Source organism: Poecilia mexicana, unplaced genomic scaffold (assembly GCF_051168715.1).
Source record: "Poecilia mexicana isolate PSO_F unplaced genomic scaffold, ASM5116871v1 scaffold_8, whole genome shotgun sequence".
NCBI classification, from domain to species: Eukaryota; Metazoa; Chordata; class Actinopteri; order Cyprinodontiformes; family Poeciliidae; genus Poecilia; species Poecilia mexicana.
In genome coordinates this window covers 6,134,036-6,153,191 of record NW_028263377.1, presented here as the reverse complement: position 1 = coordinate 6,153,191, position 19,156 = coordinate 6,134,036, and the positions used below count along the sequence as shown (strand labels likewise).

The 19,156-nt window shown below is 37.8% G+C and overlaps 1 protein-coding gene across 1 annotated transcript; it reads left to right on the top strand.

Moving 5' to 3' along the window:
* Window positions 1-10,476: 10,476 nt before the first annotated feature.
* LOC106931919 (prostaglandin E2 receptor EP1 subtype-like) lies at window positions 10,477-19,099 on the top strand. The gene is made up of 3 exons (XM_015010305.2): window positions 10,477-10,698; window positions 13,189-14,063; window positions 16,046-19,099. Exons 2-3 carry the CDS (start codon window positions 13,236-13,238, stop codon window positions 16,325-16,327), a joined length of 1,110 nt encoding a protein of 369 aa, XP_014865791.1. The 5' UTR covers window positions 10,477-10,698; window positions 13,189-13,235; the 3' UTR covers window positions 16,328-19,099.
* The last annotated feature ends 57 nt before the right edge of the window (window positions 19,100-19,156 follow it).

Below are 19,156 nucleotides of genomic sequence, written 5' to 3'. Positions count from 1 at the left end.
TATAGCTCATAATTATGCATTGATCTAAGTCATTTCATTGTAGCTATGGCTGCATGCTTAGAGTCATTGTCCTGATAGGAGATGAACTTCTGCCCTAGTTTCAAATCTTTCATTGAATCAAACTGGGGTTTTTAGTGAGTTGATGAGAAACTTACTCTAAAGGACTTTTTGGAATCAGCGTCATCTGGAAGAATTGCTAGATCAGAATAAAAAAATAACAACAATGACCTAAATATAAAAGAGAGCCTATGAAATATTTCAACACAGTCACCTGTCACTGTATAATTTTTAAATATTTGTGTGGGAGCAGAGCTCTGAGTCACCCTTAGTGTAACACTTTATAAAACAAAGTTTTTTTTTTTTTTAATCCTCATATAAACAAACCCAAACTCTGGTTAGTTTCAGTGTGGCTGTACACACTCTGAAAAAGCACCATATGCTCAAAAAAAATAAATATCACTTTGAATAACGTCAGCAGAAAAACAAAGAAGAAGAAGAAGAAAAATGAAACGGATACTGTACGTGAAGTAATTGTGCGTCAAAGACTGTGAGCTGTGGCTGAGCGGAGGATTTAATGAGATCCATATGAATCGGATAATCTTTGAAACTTGGATTTCGCTCTTTTACCTCAAAATGTAGACGCGTCCCATCCAACAACACATCTCAGTTTTTCCTATGTGATCGTTTCAGAACGATAATGGCTGCATGCAAGTTATTATTCGAGGGAAAGTGTCATTCGATTCATTAAAATTCGGGTTTTTAAGGAAGCTTGAATTGGCTGTCTCATTATTATGATACTGTTTCAAAATAAACATAGAGTTATGTTTATTTTCCTCATCACTGTGGCGGAAATAGGCTTCTGTATGTACTGTATGTCAGATTAAATTGCCCCCAAAAATTAACACCTTTCCCTCAGGTCTTCATTTAAGTTTCATTCTCCTGCCCCGTCTCACACAGCTCTCATGTCATTCAGTCGCCGCCCCAGCAGCTAAAAGCCCCACGAAGAATCCTGCTCTCTTATCACCTGTCCCCACAAAACTTTTTAACCGAAGAAACACTGGAACACATATCAAGCACCATAATGAACTGTGTTTTCCTTCGGCTGTCGTTGGACCAGTGTCCTTCTCTTGCACGACGGGGACAGAAAACCCGTGTCCAGGGCGGGATCCAGCCTCTCCTAATCTGTCTTACATTTTTCTGGACATTCTGTGAATTCTTGAGGAGCCTCTGCAGGAAACGTTGGCCTGTTTGGGTTTTCTCATGCAGAAAGGTTCTTTCTCACTAGAGCTTTCTTCAATATGTACGATGTTGAGCGATCACAAGAGCTCCTTTGTTTTGTTGAATCTCAGGTACTTAAGTCATGGAAAATCACTCCACAAGGTCACCGCTATAGAAGAAAGGAGGATAGGTCCCAGTTGACCAGACGTTATATTCAGTTTCTTTTGGTTGGATAAACATTAAACTCTCTTCATTAACTGGGTTTGAAAGGTAGAAAGCAATGTGTCCAGGGCCGGCGAAAGCCTTTTTGGGGCCAGAGAAGATTTTCAGTTAGCAGCCCCTCCTCCTCCCCCACACCAACATGTCAACACCAGATGCTTTATCATTCCTAACCTACTCTATTTGTGTAACTTACCTACTATCACTAGCATAATTTGTACTTAGCTTATATCATGCTAGTGTTATTATTGCTACTTTAACCTTACAGGAGTGGTGAACCAAAAAAATAAAATAAATTGGGGAAATATTAAGTTGCATATTATTTAATTTACTTGACCGTTACATTAGCTGATAAACACTAAATTTACTGTAAACAAGTTAACAAGTTTTATATCTTATATTTCCCCAACAGTGGCAGCAACAAAAAGCAGGGAGATGAATCTATTATTTGTTTACCCCCTATAAAATAATATAGAAAAAAAAATTTCTTGTGTGTAATAGCACTTAGTTTGTCTTATTCAATGTTATTTTAAACATATATAAATGTTTTTTAATCATGCTAGCTTGATGCTCTTGGGGGCCCCCTGGTGTTGTGGAGGCCCTGAGCAACTTCTTAACCCCCATAACGCCTTGGGCCGGCTCTGGGTGTATTTTGTAAGTGAAGGAAGCTCTCCTCTCCTCTCTCTCTTCTTGCTAGGAAAGCTAATCCGAGACCAGACCTCTTAAAATTCTTGGGAATTATATTTATGTGCCCTTCTGCTGTCTAAGTCTCTCACCTGGCTCATGTTGTAAGAAAAGTCAGTGTTATTGCTGACTGTGGGGTTCTGTCTTTGTAGTCTTTCAGTGCTTTGATGCCTCTCCACACGCTGGAGGCCTTTTTGTTTTTGTATTCGTCCTCAGGGTTCGAGCTTCCCCCCATCCTCTAGCCTCCGTTACCCTTTAACACACAGCTCTCTGTGGGCGAGTTAGCAGGAGCCGCTTGCGTGTCTTTCGTATTATGAACATCTGCTGGTGCCTTGCAAAAGCATTCACACCGCTTGAACCTTGTCACGTTACAAGCAGAAAATTCAGTGTATCTGGTATTAGACGTGATGCATCGGTGTGAAAATTCCAAATAAAAGATCTGCATACTTATTCAGATCCCAACACCCTGATAATCCTACATAGAAACAACCGCTGTTATAAATGTTCAATTAGTCCAGCTGTATGTTTTTTTTTTTTTAATATTGGGTAACACTTTATTTGAAGGGGGGTGAATAAGACTGTTATGACACTTTCATAAACATGACATAACATCTGTCATGAACATGAATAAGCCTTCATGATTATTTATGACTGTTGTCATAAAGCGTCATTCGGTAAATTATGACACTTTTAATACAAAGTTGACATTATTCAAAATGTCTTTGTTATGACAACTTGACATTAACCACAAAATAATTACTGATATAAATTTGTTATAAAAGTATTACTGATTGCACTTTAAAAATTAGGTAACTTTATGTTATTAAAGGTAAAGTTTAAACAGTAATGATTTCTTGGTTAATTTCAAGTTGTCATAACAAAGACATTTTGAATAATGTCAACTTTGTATTAAAACCGTCATAATTTACCGAATGACTCTTTATGACAACAGTCATAAATATTCATGAAGGCTTATTCATGTTCATGACAGATGTTATGTCATGTTTATGACAGTGTCATGACAGTCTTATTCAACCCCCTTCAAATAAAGTGTTACCAAATATTGTATTATCTAAGACACCAAATGCTTTATATAATCAACTTTTAATTGTCTAATCTTGACACAATTTGGATACAATGGATGCTTTAAAACGTTATTTCACTCTTCCACCATGCGACAGGAATGCTGGACAAAAGGCTGTCATATTTAGAGGAGAAAAAACAACATGGAACTCCTTTCCTTTATCTGCTTAATTGTTTTTATTACATAGAGCGTTATAATTGCACATTTATCAATCAAAATGCAACATTGCTAATGTTACATTAAGTGTGTGTGACTGTGTTTTGTGATAAATGTTGTTTTATGATGTGGATCCCAGGAAGACTAGCCATTGTTATGGCAACAGCTAATGGGGATCCAAACAAACAAACAAACAAACAAACAAACATAAACACAGGCAGGTCAGGGAAGAAAGTTGGAAAAGTTGGGTTGGATTGTATGATTTGAGCAACTTTATGGCAAACCTACAGACAAGGCTATCGCTCCGAGTAGGGCACCAAAAAATCACACTTATTAAGTCTTAGTGACTGGCTAAGGCCTGAACTTTCAAAGACACATAAAGACAGTTACAAAGCCAGCCTTTTACCACCTGAAGAACATTTTCAGGACCAAAAGACTAACGTTGCAGCAAGATTAAGAGTCTTTAATCGGTGACTTTGATGTTTTTATGATAAAGCACTTTGCTGCTGAAATGTCCTATTAAACCTGACTTAAAAATATTAGGGTTACAAATATTTTTGTAAGGCCCATCTTCAGTTATCATCTCTTTACTTTTGACTTTTTGATAAAATATCCTTCAGCATTTATGAAAGTGTGACTGGCACCTCGGCCTCACGTTCCAGGAACGTTTTTGGATACGCATCTGAAGAGCTGTTAAAGCGCCGTGTGGGAGACGCTCATGGGAACCCTGCATGCCTCTCTGTGGCCTGTATACGGCTCATCTGATAAAAGCATGGGACACTTTGGACTGAAAACAAGAAACCTAATACAAGCCGCAAAAACCGTGAGGGCGTCTGTTTGTTTTGGTTTTCTACGGATGAGCCCTAAAAAGGGCAGAATGCGAAGGAGGCCACTGATGAGGACAAATAGACTCCAGTTCAGCAGAAACACCTTTCGGCCCGATAAGTACTGCTTTAAAAAAAAAAAAAAGGGTTCCTTGGAAATTCTGTCCTGCTGACCCCCACAGCCACGTAGCAGAGTGGGGGACAGAAGGATTCAGGAAGTTTTAATTCCCGAATCCTCAATTTTTTTTTTGTTGGAGCATTTCAAGTCATAAACGTTTTCCTAGCCGACCCCGCTATTTTATACAAACGCCTCCGGGCAATCATTGTTTTATAAAACCCAAGGAGCATGACATGTATAATATTTACACAAAAAAAAATCTGCTCCAGAAATGTGATAATTATGAGGTTCTCAGTGATTTTCTCTCTCTCTCTCTCTCTCTCTCTCTCTCTCTCTCTCTCTCTCTCTCTCTCTGTCTCTCTCTGTCTCTCTCTCTCTCAGTCTTCTCTGGTTGTGTTTCTGGCAGGTATGCAGAGAATGGCTTCTGTAAACCAAGAGCAGCCGATCTGAACTCTTACGTCCAACTGGGAGCGCTGACGTTTTTATGGAAACACAGCGAGAAGAAATACAGTAAAATCTAAAAAGAAAGAAAGGAAGAAAAAATGGATCCTACAGGATGTTGTGCGTTTTTTTCTCAAAGCCCAAATCTTTGTTTATCCCTTGGATTTTTACCAGGCTCATGGAAACAATAACATGCTAATAATGTTATTAAAAAGTATTAGAGTAGATACACTGCAATTAACTCCATCCCTTTAGAAAGTACAGTTCTTTTTTTTCTGAACCGTAGAAATCAGTCAGTGAGACCCTCTCTGACAGCATGAAGTAGGCTAAAAGGTCTCATATTGCAACATCGTGTAAAGATATTCAAGAACAGATGAAAAACAAAGTCGGAATGACTCGGTTTCATTTTTTTTTAAAATGGCCTTAAGAACTGATTCTTGGAAAGTCAAAAATGACAACATTGATTATAAGCAAACATATATACAGAGTTTAAAGTTGTTTTATGCATTTCTTATTCCATAGTGTTATTTTATGGAGGGTTTTTTTATCACTGTATTTATATTTGTGCTTTAATGTCAACTCATCAATGAGACTAGAGATGGAAACTCACCACCTGGTTATTATCGCACGTATTTATATGTAATTGTTCATTAATATGCAAAAAATTAAATAAAAATAAACTCGAACTTGAACAGAGCGATGTTTAATCTGTCCAGGAGTGGTGATGACCTGGTAAAGTTACCTCAGCAGTTCATTGATGAGTCCCGCAGGAGGAATTGCCCCCGTTTTGTGCACCATTCTGTTAGTTTCAGGTCAGATGTGAGAGGATACACACCTTCTAAACAGCTGTAGCTTTTTCCTCTCTAGTCTACAAAATGTTTTCCCAATTCTCTTGTCAGTCATCAAGATGTTGTTTTTTTTGGGAAATGCGAGACAGGCCTCCCATTCTTGATAAAAACCAGTGCTTTTTGTTTGCTTTGGAACTCTCCCACGGAGGCCATTTTTTGCCCAGCCTCTCTTTCTTATTGTCAAATAACGAACTTTGACCTTAACTGAGGCTTGAAGAGCTGTGGATGTTGTTCTGGGTTCTTTTCTGACTCAGTTGATGTCCTCTTGGGTTAAGGCTCTCACAGAGGTTCACCGGATTCCTGGCCGTCGGGAGGTTAAGGAGGTTTCCCAATAGGCCGGTCGGTTCCAAGTTAAAGGAGCCGGTGGTTGAAATGCGTTTTTTTTTTTTTTTTTTTTTTTTTTTTTTAATTTACCCACAAAAATAAAGCATATCAGTTTTATTCACACCTTTCGTGAGTTTGGGGGCTTGTCCGGTCTCCTTCTTCTCCTGGATCTCGAGCACTTTAGCTTCTTCAGCTCTGGAGATACAGAAAGCCCATCGGTGAGTCGTCAAAGCAGGCCAAACTGGGAACAATGGTCAGCCAGTCGAGGAAACTCAGGTTGACGCTGATGATCAAGACCACCCGAAAGAGAATCAAGGCTGTTCTGGGAGTTCTTTATTCTGCATGCTAAAGGAAGATAAAGGGAGAATCAGCTCATCATGATTTGAAAAAAGAGCAATAAAGAGGAGCGGGTTAATTGAACCAACATTCCATACAGAAAGCAGAAAGGAGACTGAAAAACTTAGGGAGAAAAAAAAAACTAAAAGGTTAGTGCAGAATTTAGCAAAATGCAGCAATTTAGCAGATTTTTTCCATGGTGGAGGAACCAAGGTCATGACAACACAGGACCAAGCAGAATGACTACAGCAGGTTAGCGAGCTCTGCCTCCATGTCTCTATATGCAGACTTTGCATAGGGTGTGTTTGTGTTTTTTGGGTGTGTTCATAGGACTCAGAACATTAAATGCAGCCTGTCGTTACACGGTACACACATCAATGATTAAACTGCCTGATCAGTTCAAATCAGTGACTGTCACAATTCTTTATTGCAAAAAGGAAACATTTTAGGAGAAAGTCTGTTCAAAATACAAAAAAAAAAAAAAAAAAAAGATCATATCTGAATATCAAAACTATCCAAGAAAAAACAACAAATAAAGTCAGTCAGTCACTTCCTGTGTGCTTTTCTTAAGTTCATTTTCATTTGTGTTCTAAGACTGGGAATAAGTTTATCATCGATGCTGTTAAGTAGCAGACAAACATGGTGTTAGTTGAGGTCGTGGAGTCGTAACAGAGGGACAGGATGAGGCATGTAGGAGGAGGAGTGTCCAAACGATAGCTGGAAAAGAAAAATCTAAAACCATTATCCTTTCCCTTCATGATGTAATATGTCTGCATAGCTTTGGATGTTGTTTTTGTTCCCTAATGCTAGCTCTGATTGGGATTACCTAAACTTTTTGACTGATTTTCATTTTTAATTTTGTCATTAAATACACACACAGTAAGTTTTGATTGTTGGAAAAGAAAAATGTAGTCCCACTTTCATCCGTTGTGTGCTCTCCAAACCAAACTAAACTTCAACCCAAGCTGGAGTCCCAGTGCCTTTGAAACGACTCTCCAGACTGATAAATGTCAATGAATTTGCTTCCCATTTGTCCTTAAGTTTCCTTAACTCGGGGCATCGTGTTGTAACTCTTCTAACCTGCTTCCTGTTGTCAGACTTCCGTGGCAAATACCTTTCACATCAGGCCAGGTTGGTTAAATTGACTTTTAGTTTAATAAATTAAATCCTTATTTGAAAACGATATTCTACATTTGTACTTTGGTTCTATTTGCCTTGCATAGGAATTTGCTTCATGGTCAAAAAACCAAGAACAGAGGAACTCTCTAAGGGGGGAATTTCTTCGCCACAGCACCGTTGAGCAAATTTTTGTACCGAAAATTGAAAATCCAAAAACCTGACATCTCCAACTGTCTGCCACTCAGGGTAACACACTCTGTGGTTTTCTGTCTTCCTGTTCACACAGGAAGAAAACGGCACACACTCTGACGAGAAAAAAAAAACAAGACCTCCAAATGATATTTTGTTTGGTTCCCGCTGCCCTTTTGTTTTTAGGGATTTGCTTACTATTTTTGCATTTTATTAGAGAGCGATTTAGAAAACATCCAATACAAAAATGTAAAAAGTTACCAGTTGCGTCAGAGTAACCTCATAGTCATTGACATAGAAACCCTTAAAAGGAGATTTCTCTGATAAAAAAAAAAAAGGAAAACAAAACAAGCCCATTTGTTGTCGCAGACATTCGAAAAACATTGTTATGTAAGTCCTGATGAAGTTTATTTACGTACACTCGCAAATAATCGGCTGTTTTCCGAGGAGGAGTTCCTGTCTCCATCCTAATGGCCGGCTTTATCAGCACACCACCCGCTCTTTCTCCCAGGCTGCCCTGATGGGGTCAGGTGGAGCTGAATCAGACGCCATCTTCCATATTTGCTCCAACTTGCACCTGCTGTGCCTAACTCGTTCAGACCGGCTTCATATGAAAACAGGCGAAAACAAAACTATGTGCTTTGGTTTATACATACTTTTGTTGTTGTTGAAATCCACTGACCTTCACACACACCAATCCCTGGTTTAGTTCTCCAACTGGGTGTGTTTAAACAAAGAGTCGCGTTGTGTATCTCAGAGCGATCATTTAGCAGCAGATTCCTCACACTGTTTTGACGTGAGCTGACAGAATATTAAGACTTCCTTCTCAACGGCGGAGGGGATTTCACCTTTCTGGAGGCATCTGGGATGATTCTCTGAATCATTTCATCCTTGTTTTTTATTTTTTTTATTTTTTCAGGTTTTCTAAATCCATTTCCTGTTACATATTTGAACCATTATTGTTCGACTGTTGCGTTCTTGGAAGGAGCAGAGGATTGGAAAATTTCTGACTATATGGGGGGAAAAAAACAACAACCATGAAATCATTAGCGATCGCAGCTGCGTCTCCAGGTTGCAGCAGGCGGAGAGGTGTTTGTAGTGGAGGGAGAACAAAGCTGGTTCACATCTGGACGCTGACCGCAGAACTGCTCAGGGCTGCTGGGTCCAGGATGGCAGGTGGCGTTTGTTCTGAGGCAATGCTGGGCCTTGTTAAACAAAACAACAAAAACAAAAACAAAAACAGCACCACTTTTTAAGCTAAATTTGATGCCTTAAAGAAGGAATCAACTGACACTGCAAAAACAGGAAATCTTACCAGGCATTTTTGGTCTAGTTTATGGTGCAAATACATTTGAAATAAGAGAAAACTGAGGTACAATTAGCTCTTCATCAAGATGTTTCAAGTGAACATATTGATGAAAACGTATTGGTTCCACTGGTACATTATTTCACTTATAGCAAGATATTTATGTTTTAATCTGTCAGTGGAACTAGAACTTTTTCACCAACATTAAGGAATTGTTGACTTAAAACAAGCTCCTATCACTACTTACTTGTAAGTCAGCTTTGTCTTAATTTAAATGTACTAACTAGAATCTAAACCAAAAATATGTGGTAAGATTTTCTGTTTTTGCAGTACAGTGCTGATTGCTTTGGCTTGGGTCACTAGATGGTCATAGCACAATTTTTGCTAGTGATTTTTTTTAAAAACAAAATTCACATTTAATTGCACAGGATAAAAAAGTCAATGTTGTATGTCTAAAAAAAAGCCATATCCTCACAAGGCTACTTTTCTTCCCTACATCTGAATCTTCACAGGACAGCTGTATTTTACTGATATTTTCATTACTTTTATCGTTTTAGCCTGATTTATATACAGATTTTGAATTTTAGCACATAAGGACATGAGAGACCACAACATGGCCGTCACAAAATGAAAAACACGAAAAAAAATACATAGCAGAGCAAAAAATGAAAAATACATTAAAGATGTAGTACAATAGCAAATGCATAAAGTGCATTTATCTCTACATTGAAGTACAGATTGCCCGTAGATAATACTGTCTTAAATTGAAAAAAAGTAGAATAGTGAAAGATATGAAACTCAATAAAACGCAAAACTAAGCGATGGAACAGGGGGGCACAAAACTATCAAAAATTAAACGATTTTGCCTCAAGGCCTAATTAAAGATTTTCATGAATCAATAAAATCATTGGGCTGGATTTTATTTGGTGTTCTCAAACACAACTGCATACTGTACGTTCCAGCTGGGTTTCTTTTGTAAAATAATAGAATAAAACCATCGATTCCTTTGTAATCTGTGGTTTTGCCTCGTGCATCTGGCTCTAACGGTTACTGATTAATGATGATTGTTGACGGAATGCAGTCTGGCTGATCTGTGACTCAGCCTTTGTATGGGTCATGATAATGTTCTTTTTATTTTTAGAACAAGAACACGAATTCAATTAATTGTTGACATCAGCTATAAAAATAAATAAATAAATACCAACCACAATCAGACCAAAACTAATTTATGTGGCAAACCAAGACACATGTTAGATTTATATGATGTATGAAAACGTAAAAGCCAAAGATTCACATCACACACACCCCTCACTTTTTCCATGTCTTTACACAATTTGTGCATCACTTCGTAAAAATTGTAGCCTTTATAAAAGAAGCTAGCTAAAGAGGTTTGATAGTCTATAATTATCAGAGAGGTGAAGTTGGAGTTAGATGGACTTTAAGGATTTATTCGTCTCCCTGCCTGGCTCTTCGATCCACATAACTCACAAAGTGTCGGGCAAGGGGAGGGGGGGAGAATTAGGGCTTTTCAGTGACGGAGACACCCAGAGGCGATGGGAGCGCACTGCAGCTGCGGAGTATAAAAAGGCCGGTCAGCTCCACAGGAACACCACACGCGCTCGTGCGGTGCATCCGGGTAAGCTGCCTGTCCAGGGATTTCTGCCGCCTAACGAGGAGACGCTTCAGGTAAACGGCTTGTTTCACGCCGGGACATCTCTGGAAAACCTGGATTCACTGAGTTCCTGAGCAGCGGCGGCGCTAGTTTTGGCAATTTCAACGGACTAATCAAACTCCCATCAGTAGTCCATCTCCATGGATTTTATTTTTACATGGTAGGTGAAATAACTACTCAAGTTTATGTTTTTCCCCCCTCCTTTTAAGATAAAAAACTGTATTTAATGCTAATGTTCCCTAAGAAAATTTAGTTAAATTCTCAGTTTTACCGCTTTCATCCCGTTTGTTAACTTTTTAACGCAAAGTATTTAATTTAAATATGTCACGAGAATGCGTCTTACGCGTGTTCCAGCAATATTAAAAAATATATTCTAATGAAACATTAAAGTAAGAAGTTGTAATATTGAATTCTTTTGAGAAAAATTAGAAATTGCTATTGCAAAAAATGAATAGAAATATAATTTGCTTGACATTGTGGACTGAATTTTTATTTATTGTTATACTCCTGTCTCTGCAGTTCGTTGCTACATTTTAATGGAATGTGTGATTTGTGCTCTGCAGCATAGCTGTCGGGACTTGTTCAGGATTCCCTCGTTATGAAGACAAAAAAAAAACTCGCACAGTTTAGGTTTTGTTTTTGTGTTTTGTAAGCAAATGTCTAAAGTATGTCCATGTAGTTTTGAAGGTTTGTGATAACCATCGACAGATCTTAGAGCCAAAAAGGAGATAGAGAAAGAAAAAAATGTTTTAGTTTTTCTGCGAACAAAACAAAAATGCTGGAAAGTTTTACGTGCAGGTGGCAATGCAGAGGGTGGGGTTGTAGTTGGAGATATTTTCGCCTCTGGACGTGTGTCCTATCCGTCCTTATGGCCGACATTTTCTGTCTCTTTAACTTCAATGTGGCTTATGTTTCAAAAGACTGAAGGTCGAGGTTTTACTAAGGGATTAAAGCTATTTGCTCTGTAAAATCAATTTAATGAAGATAAAACCCTACCCTCCCAAAAACAGGTTTCCACAGGTTTATCTTGTGCCTTATACTTGACATAAGGCACAAGATAAATCATAAAAGTTCTTTCGAGTACATGATTTTTGATTTCAATGGAGCTAAATTGTGACCATAGTTTTTTTTTTTTTTTTCAATTTTATTTTGAAACTTAAAAGATTATTTGAAACTGGAAAAAATATTCAGCTGAAATAAGTTCAAAATTACTTTTCAATTTCAAGTTTTTGTCCAGTATCAAAATTGTTTTTCAGTTTCTAAGCTTTTTTTCTCCAACTTCATAAAATAAATTTCGTTTTGTTTTCAAATCCTCTTTTTTCCTCAGTTTATTTTTCTTTCAGCTTGAAAATAAGTTTTAACTTTCAAATCTTTTTTTCAGTTTCAAATGTTTTTCTTTTCACATTCAAAACAAGTTTCATAAACTTTATGGCCGCAGTTTAGCTCCATATTTTCCCTCTTTTCTCACAGACTTTCAGATCATATTCCTGTTTTGAATGTGTTTTCTTGTATTCTGTACAACTGCAGCAAACATTAAGTAATAGGTGGGAACGCTGCCTGGCTTTCAGGGAAATTTGTCAACAATGAAACGCTGGGAGGAGGTTTAGTGAAAGTTTGAGTTCACTCTGCAGGAGCATAGCGAACTCAAACTCTAATGCTTCAGAATCGGTGTCGAAATCTGTGAAAACCCACTTGTCCACTGCAGTGTTTGCTACTGAATGTAGATCAGCTCAGTTCTTGTGCCTCTTGTGATGTCATTGACCACAAGCCCACCTGCAGCAGAATATGTTCAGTAAATTTTTGAAAAGCTTTGTATTTTGTGACACCCTGTATTGGAAAGCAATACTTTATCTCCCAGTTGGGTTTTGTTGTTAATGAACATTTGTTATTGAAAATAGATTACAGTACACGGTAGTAGCTTTAACAGAGGGGCGCAGGCAGAGTTGGGTTATAGCTACATTTTTCTTAGTTGCATTTATTTGAGTAACTTTTAGGAGTATTTTTTACTATGCTGTACTTTTACTTGAATAACTTTATTATGGAGTAGCCTATCAGTACTCCAGAAAAATTTTGGGAACTTTACCCAGTTTCAGTAACACTGAATAATGTTTATTTAAACTTGCAGTTTTTCTTAAAAATGCATATTGAAAGAAGTTGATTTGGAAAAATGTTTCTTTTGCCTGAGTTTGATTATTTATTATTCTGGTATTTTTAAAAAATTATATCCTTTTTGGTTTAGCACATTTCCACATAACTTTATATTTTTGCCATATAAAAAATATGAGAAAAATTTCAATATTTGGCATATTTTGGCAATTTTTGCCAAATATTTACCATATTATATACCTATAGGAGTAATTTTTAAATATTAAACGATTGATCTTCCGATCAGTTATTCAGTACTTGAGTTACCTTTTCACCAAATACTTTTTAGTCTTGCAGTATCTTGTATAGATACATTTTACATATTGAGTTAAAATATGTTGAAGTATTGCCACTCTTACTTGAATACAATGTTTGACAACTCTACCTTCCTCTGGGTGCAGATTAATACAATCTGTGTAGACAAAAACAAGGAAGTCTTACCTTGATACCGTACGACGTCCAATGACTCTTATCATGCTAACGCTTTGTCTTTCTCCTATGTCAGTGTTGCTTCACCTAAAGGAACCACATGAAACCCGGAACCCAGCTGTCATGGAGGTTAAACCGGACTCCAACTCTTCAGGATTCAACTCCAACGTCAACAGCAGCACCATGGCACCCGAAGTGGACTGCCCGTATAACAGCGTTCCTTCGAACCCCATCATTGCGAGCCTCACGATGACTCTGGGCATCCTGTTCAATGTGGTGGCCCTCATCATTCTCATCAAGGCCTACACCCGCTTCCGGCGGCGGTCCAAAGCGACATTCCTGCTCTTCGCCAGCTCCCTCGTCGTCACGGACCTCACGGGACACGTGGTCTCCGGGGGACTGGTGCTGAGGAGATACTCCACGGCCAATCTGACGTCCCTGGACGGTCCGAGAGACCCAGACAGCCCCTGTCAGTTTCTGGGAGGGTGCCTGGTGTTCTTCGGGCTGTGCCCGCTCTTCCTGGGCTGTGCGATGGCTGCCGAGCGATGCCTCGGCGTCACCAAGCCTCTGTTGCACGCTCGGCTGGTGACAACAGCGCGGACCAAAATAGCCCTTTCTATGATCTGGTTCCTGGCTCTATGCGTGGCCCTGCTGCCCGTTTTCCAACTAGGGGACTACACTTACCAGTACCCGGGTACTTGGTGCTTTATTAAGGTGATGGACACAAATGCGAAAGATCTGACCTTCGTGATGCTGTTCTCTGGACTGGCTTTGAGCTCTCTTGGGCTGGCCTTCATCTGCAACACCATCAGTGGGATGACGCTCATTAGAGCCCGGCTAAAGAAGAATTCCTGTTCCCAGAGGTTCTCTGCTAGGTCTCATGACACAGAGATGGTGGTCCAGCTGGTTGGCATCATGGTCACCTCCTGCATCTGCTGGAGCCCTCTGCTGGTGAGTGTCAAACGGAATGGAAGCTCAAATTAATCAAGTCAAACCATTGATAAGTTAGTCATTATTAACATAGAATTGAAAACAAAATTGTTGTTCCTGAATAATGCTGTTCAATTTCTGGATTGAACTTTATGTTCATCCATGAACTATTTCTTTATTTTAATCAAATGCGAAAAGGATTTTAAAAACTTGGGAAAATAAAATTTAATATAATTTAAATTTCCCAAAATTAGAATTTTAAATGCAAAAAAAGTGTTTTTCTTATCGTAGAAATCTATCACTATCTCAGCTGTGCTTATAGTACTCAAATGAGACTTTATATGTTTGGTATAACATTAAATCAAACATCATAAATTAAACGTTAAATTCCTCTATTTGAAGTTAGATATTTCTAAAATAGGAAAACAAAAAATATTGGTTTAAAATAGAAAATATACATAAACCCCCCCAGTTTCATATGTAAAGAGGAAATGCAATGAAATGTAATCAATAAAGTTATATTTTCACAAGCTAATGACAATAAGGGTTTTATAACATGAACATTGTATAGATCAGTGTTCTACAATGACCTGTTATAATTTTTGGTAAATATCTGCTACAAGAATTTTTTGTAATTTTTTTAGGAACCACCATTTTATTTCTGTTTTTTTTTTAATAAATAAAAACCAAAAAGAGAAAGACGCAGAAAAAAAGTGTGTTAGTGTCTGTCCAAACTGTTCTTCAGTAAAATCTGATAACAAGTCAGGACCTAAACAGTTAGCCCGATAGCGTTGTTGTATTTCTCATTTGATATTGCTTGTAATCTCAGTTTTTAGAAATGAATTCCTCAACTCCTAAGGTAATTTTGCTGCCAAGTATGGATTTCCCCAAATACATGCCGATACATCACGCACTGGTCATGTGTGGTGTATCGGCATCGATAACATCGATCTCAGCTGATGTTAGTCATTCTTTTTAATATATCAGTATCAGTTCAATAGGTAAAACTTGGCCAATATTAACAACTATCTTGTTGCCGTTTGTGTTTCATTATGTGAAGGCTAGGCTAGTTGTTTGATCACGTAATATTGATGCAGTGTAGGATTGTAGAAAAGCTGAGAAGCATTGTCAGCAGGGTGGGCATTTTACTTTGTCAAAAGGGTAGAGAAATATAAAACAATGGTAAATATTGGTTATCGGATATCGATATCGGCTCAGATTTTTATATTGGTTTTATAGTACAAATTGGGAAGCACCAACATAAAAATTTGGGTCAATATCAATATCCGATTTAAACATGATCAACTTCCTCCCCTCCACCTCCAGAAACAAATGACAACAGGACAGAAATACATTTCAGTTGTTTATGTCGGCCCAGTTTTATTTATTGGACCCACACTGATTTGTTAAAAAATGACTGTTATCAGCCAATACCGATGTTAGTTCCAGTATATTCAACATGAATATATTGTGCGTCCATAGTGAAAATTGTGACTTTTGACAGAATCAAAAGTGTAAGTTCTAGAAAATACTACTCCAATTCTATAATATGATGACCCTTTTTACAAACAGCTTTTGTGTGTGTTTTATTGTTGCCAAAGATTCATGAAGAACCTTGAAATTAACTACACAAAACAAAAGTTAACACATTCGAAAGAGACATTTGAATAAAACGAATAAATTACACAAGGAAAAAAAACTAAATAAAATGCCTAAAAGTAAATTCTTTGTTGCCTTGTACCGTTTATGATGTCATCACACACATGATAGGGTGAAAGCTTGTTTTCGGTAGGGTTGATTTTCTTGTAATAAAATTCAGTTTTACAAAAAAAATTACAGTAACGAAACTCACATTGATATTGTTTTACGGTTCAATATCTGAAGTGAGTTTGGGTGATTTTAGAGAAGAGCCTTGTGAGTTACTTTAAGAGATTGAGTGTCAACAGGTAAAGAGATGCAAAAACACAGAATTACTCATCACTGGGTCTTTTTTCTGTCTTAAGGTCTTTTCGTTGATGTCAGCTGCACGTTCTTACATCAAGCCCTCCCTGGGCGAGGAACTCACCTGCACTTACAGCAAACTCATGATGACTGGCGTAAGAATGGCCACCTTTAATCAAATCTTGGACCCCTGGGTCTACATCCTGCTGAGACGGGCCATCCTCCGAAAAATCTACCGCATCACCAAAAAGCAGGCCAGCTTCAAGGGGAGCACCTTTCGCTCCGTCCGTTGGGATGTTAGCTCCCTCCAGAAGCCGGACAGTATGCCGGTGAAAAAGACTTAACAAGAGACTAATGAAACCGTCATAAAGTCTGCCTCTCGTGGTTTCTTTGTGTGCAAAGAAGACCAAAAATTGGCTAAAATACATAGGTTTCCTATGTATGAGCATATATACCACACAAAAAAGAGGACTGAATGAAAACTGCTACTGGTTTATTACAGTGCAATGGCAGCCTCTCCTTCCTGAAAGCACAAATACAGAGGGGCTTAAAAGTCTGGAAAACTTTTGATGTTCAATTACATCATTTGGTATATTTTCAGACTAACGCCAGATGGTTTCCGTGATCTAAACTTCGAGTTGTGACTGAGTTTCTTGTGTTCGTAAACAGGAAAGACCGATCTTCTTGATGCAATGTGCCGAAGTGCAATATTCAACTAACAAAGAAGATTTCTAAAGATTTGAAGACAAGAGCACCAGAGTTGGTACTTCCAGTAGCTCAGACAGAGAAGAAAAAAATCCCCATGGTTGATATTAATACCTTTAAATGGTTAGCAAATGAAGATCCCTTCCAGAAACAGAAAGCGATGTCACCAAGACATCTCTCACACTAGCTGTGTTGTAACTCATGAGCAATGATCCTGCTCACGGTGGGCTTATGGAGATTGATCTATGAAGTAGTGAGAAAACATTTAGAAATATGTTTTGTGGACATATTAAACCAAACCAGCACTTATTTTTAGTCTCAATGAGCAACAGGTAGAAAAAATTAAGAAATTAGGTCTACATATGAGGTCAAAACTGCGAAAACAGCCCAATTTTCTTTAACATAATCCCAGGTCCAAAGTGGATTGATTTAATTCAACCGGCTTGTGTTGTTTGGTTTTCCACTCAAAAAAGAAAGGGTTAAAGTGAACAAGTTGTAGTTTTAAAGAAGGAATAAAAGAAAGCATAACCAAGAGTCAAGAAAGGTTGAATTTGGGGGTTGAACAGGTGGGTGGACTGGTTATTCCAGGGGTCAATGAGCAAGAGGCAAAATACCACCTGGGAAGGTAACCACCCTGTAATAAAGCAACATGGAGTTGAGCAAGACAAACAGCAATGCACCCACACATGCAATGCATATTTTTAAATGGTAGGAGGAAGCCAGAGTACTCAGAGAAAAGCTAAGCATAGATTAGGGGAGTTAAAACAAAAACCTAATAATGTCCAATATGATTTTTTTTTTTTTGGCAGAGACAATAATTTACAAATATTCATGTTCGGTATAGAACACTGTTTAAAATATTGTGTGTTCATAACAAGCTTATGACCATTTCTTTGGGCAAACTGTCTGCGCTGACCCTAGGTAGCATTAGCTATTAGCACGTAAACAACACTGTCCCAACAGCATAGAAGCAGCATTTGAGGTAACAAGAAAGCCCAGCAGTGTGTGTGTGTGTGTGCGTGTGCGTGTGTGTGTGTGTGTAAAACTATCTGCAAATTGTGTCTGTGGTCTTATAATTTTTCTGGCCTGTTTTTCAAAACTGAGCTAAGAATCTTAGCTTAAACTCGCTTAGCCAAAGATGTTTTTTCACGTTCGGAAGAATCATTAGCTCTGGCTTGTACCAGCGAAATGTTTGGAAATCCTACTTGGCAAAAATCTGAAGAGCATGTTGATCACCTTTAAACACAATGAACGTAAGCATTGAAAGCTAAATTGAAGATGAATGTTTTAACAAGTAATGCTAATGTTGAAGAAAGGAAAAACTTGGAGAGATTTGGAAAGCCAGAGAAATCTGGGAACTAAAGCTATTCTGCTCAGAGAAAGGGAATAAACACTTAATACTGAATCTATTTACTTAGCATAAAAAGCACCCTATATATTTTTTGGCACCCCTGGTAAAGATGTTTAAACACTTTCAAATAAATTTATTGCATCAGCTGATCGCAAATGGAAAATTGAAGAAAAAAAAAAGCAGATTGTATTTGAACATATTTACGACATTTAAGAGGAAAATCCTGTAATAATAATAATTTTCCACAAAATCATAGATTTCACAGTTAATGGTTCCCCTAACTCTCAAATAAAACAGAAGCGTTTATGCATGATGTGGAGCAGAGGCAGATTATTTTTAATCCCACCACAAAAAGAGGTGAAAGAAATCTTCAAAACTCACTGCTAAAGAACTGCAGCAAACAGCAGAGTCTCCATAGCAACTAGAGGCTACACACATTTTTGGAGGATACAGTAGAGGATCTGTAATGCTGTGGGCCTGTTTCTCTTTCAAAGACTCTAAGAATTTGAGGATTTAGCACATCTTTACCGTAAATAATAATAATAAATCAAATTTATGTAGCGTTTTTTAAGATGTGAGGGGTGATGTATATTCACACTTAAAAATACTTGTACTCTATTGTCTGTAAGTTTGTTTCTCATTCTAAGAACATACCTAATGCTTAATATTTTTAAAGGATGTAAAAATGTTTAAGTATCACTGTAAATAGAAACCATTTTGTGTGAACTTTAATATATTTGTATTTGCTTTTGAAGTAAGACTTCCAAAAGTCTTAGAGAGAACATCTCAGTGTAAATAGTGGTTTGTTTGTGCGACTCTGTAAAAGTCAGCGACTTGTCTCAGTGTTCACATGAGAGTAAAAGGATCAGCTTTTACCTCAGCATGAAGATGTGAAAATTACGACGTGTGTAGCCAGTGTAGTCCTGTGACAGGAATGTAGTGAATGTAAGTATTGTGCATCTGCTTTCCCCATAAGTCTGGGGCGGTGAAGTGAAGCTGACTGAATGTGATGCTGTTTAAAAAAAAATGTAAAACTGCTTATTAAAACTGATTTCTTCTATCCTTGTGTCACCTTCTTCTGAGTTCTAAAGAATGGAATGTTGTTTCTAGAAACAGG

What these genes read in the sequence shown, in the direction of transcription:
- LOC106931919 (XM_015010305.2), top strand. Translation starts at nt 13,236, where the DNA reads ATGGAGGTTAAACCGGACTCCAACTCTTCAGGATTCAACTCCAACGTC. An exon ending in TCTGCTGGAGCCCTCTGCTG is followed by an intron (nt 14,064 to 16,045) that starts GTGAGTGTCAAA and finishes TTCTGTCTTAAG; the next exon opens with GTCTTTTCGTTGATGTCAGC.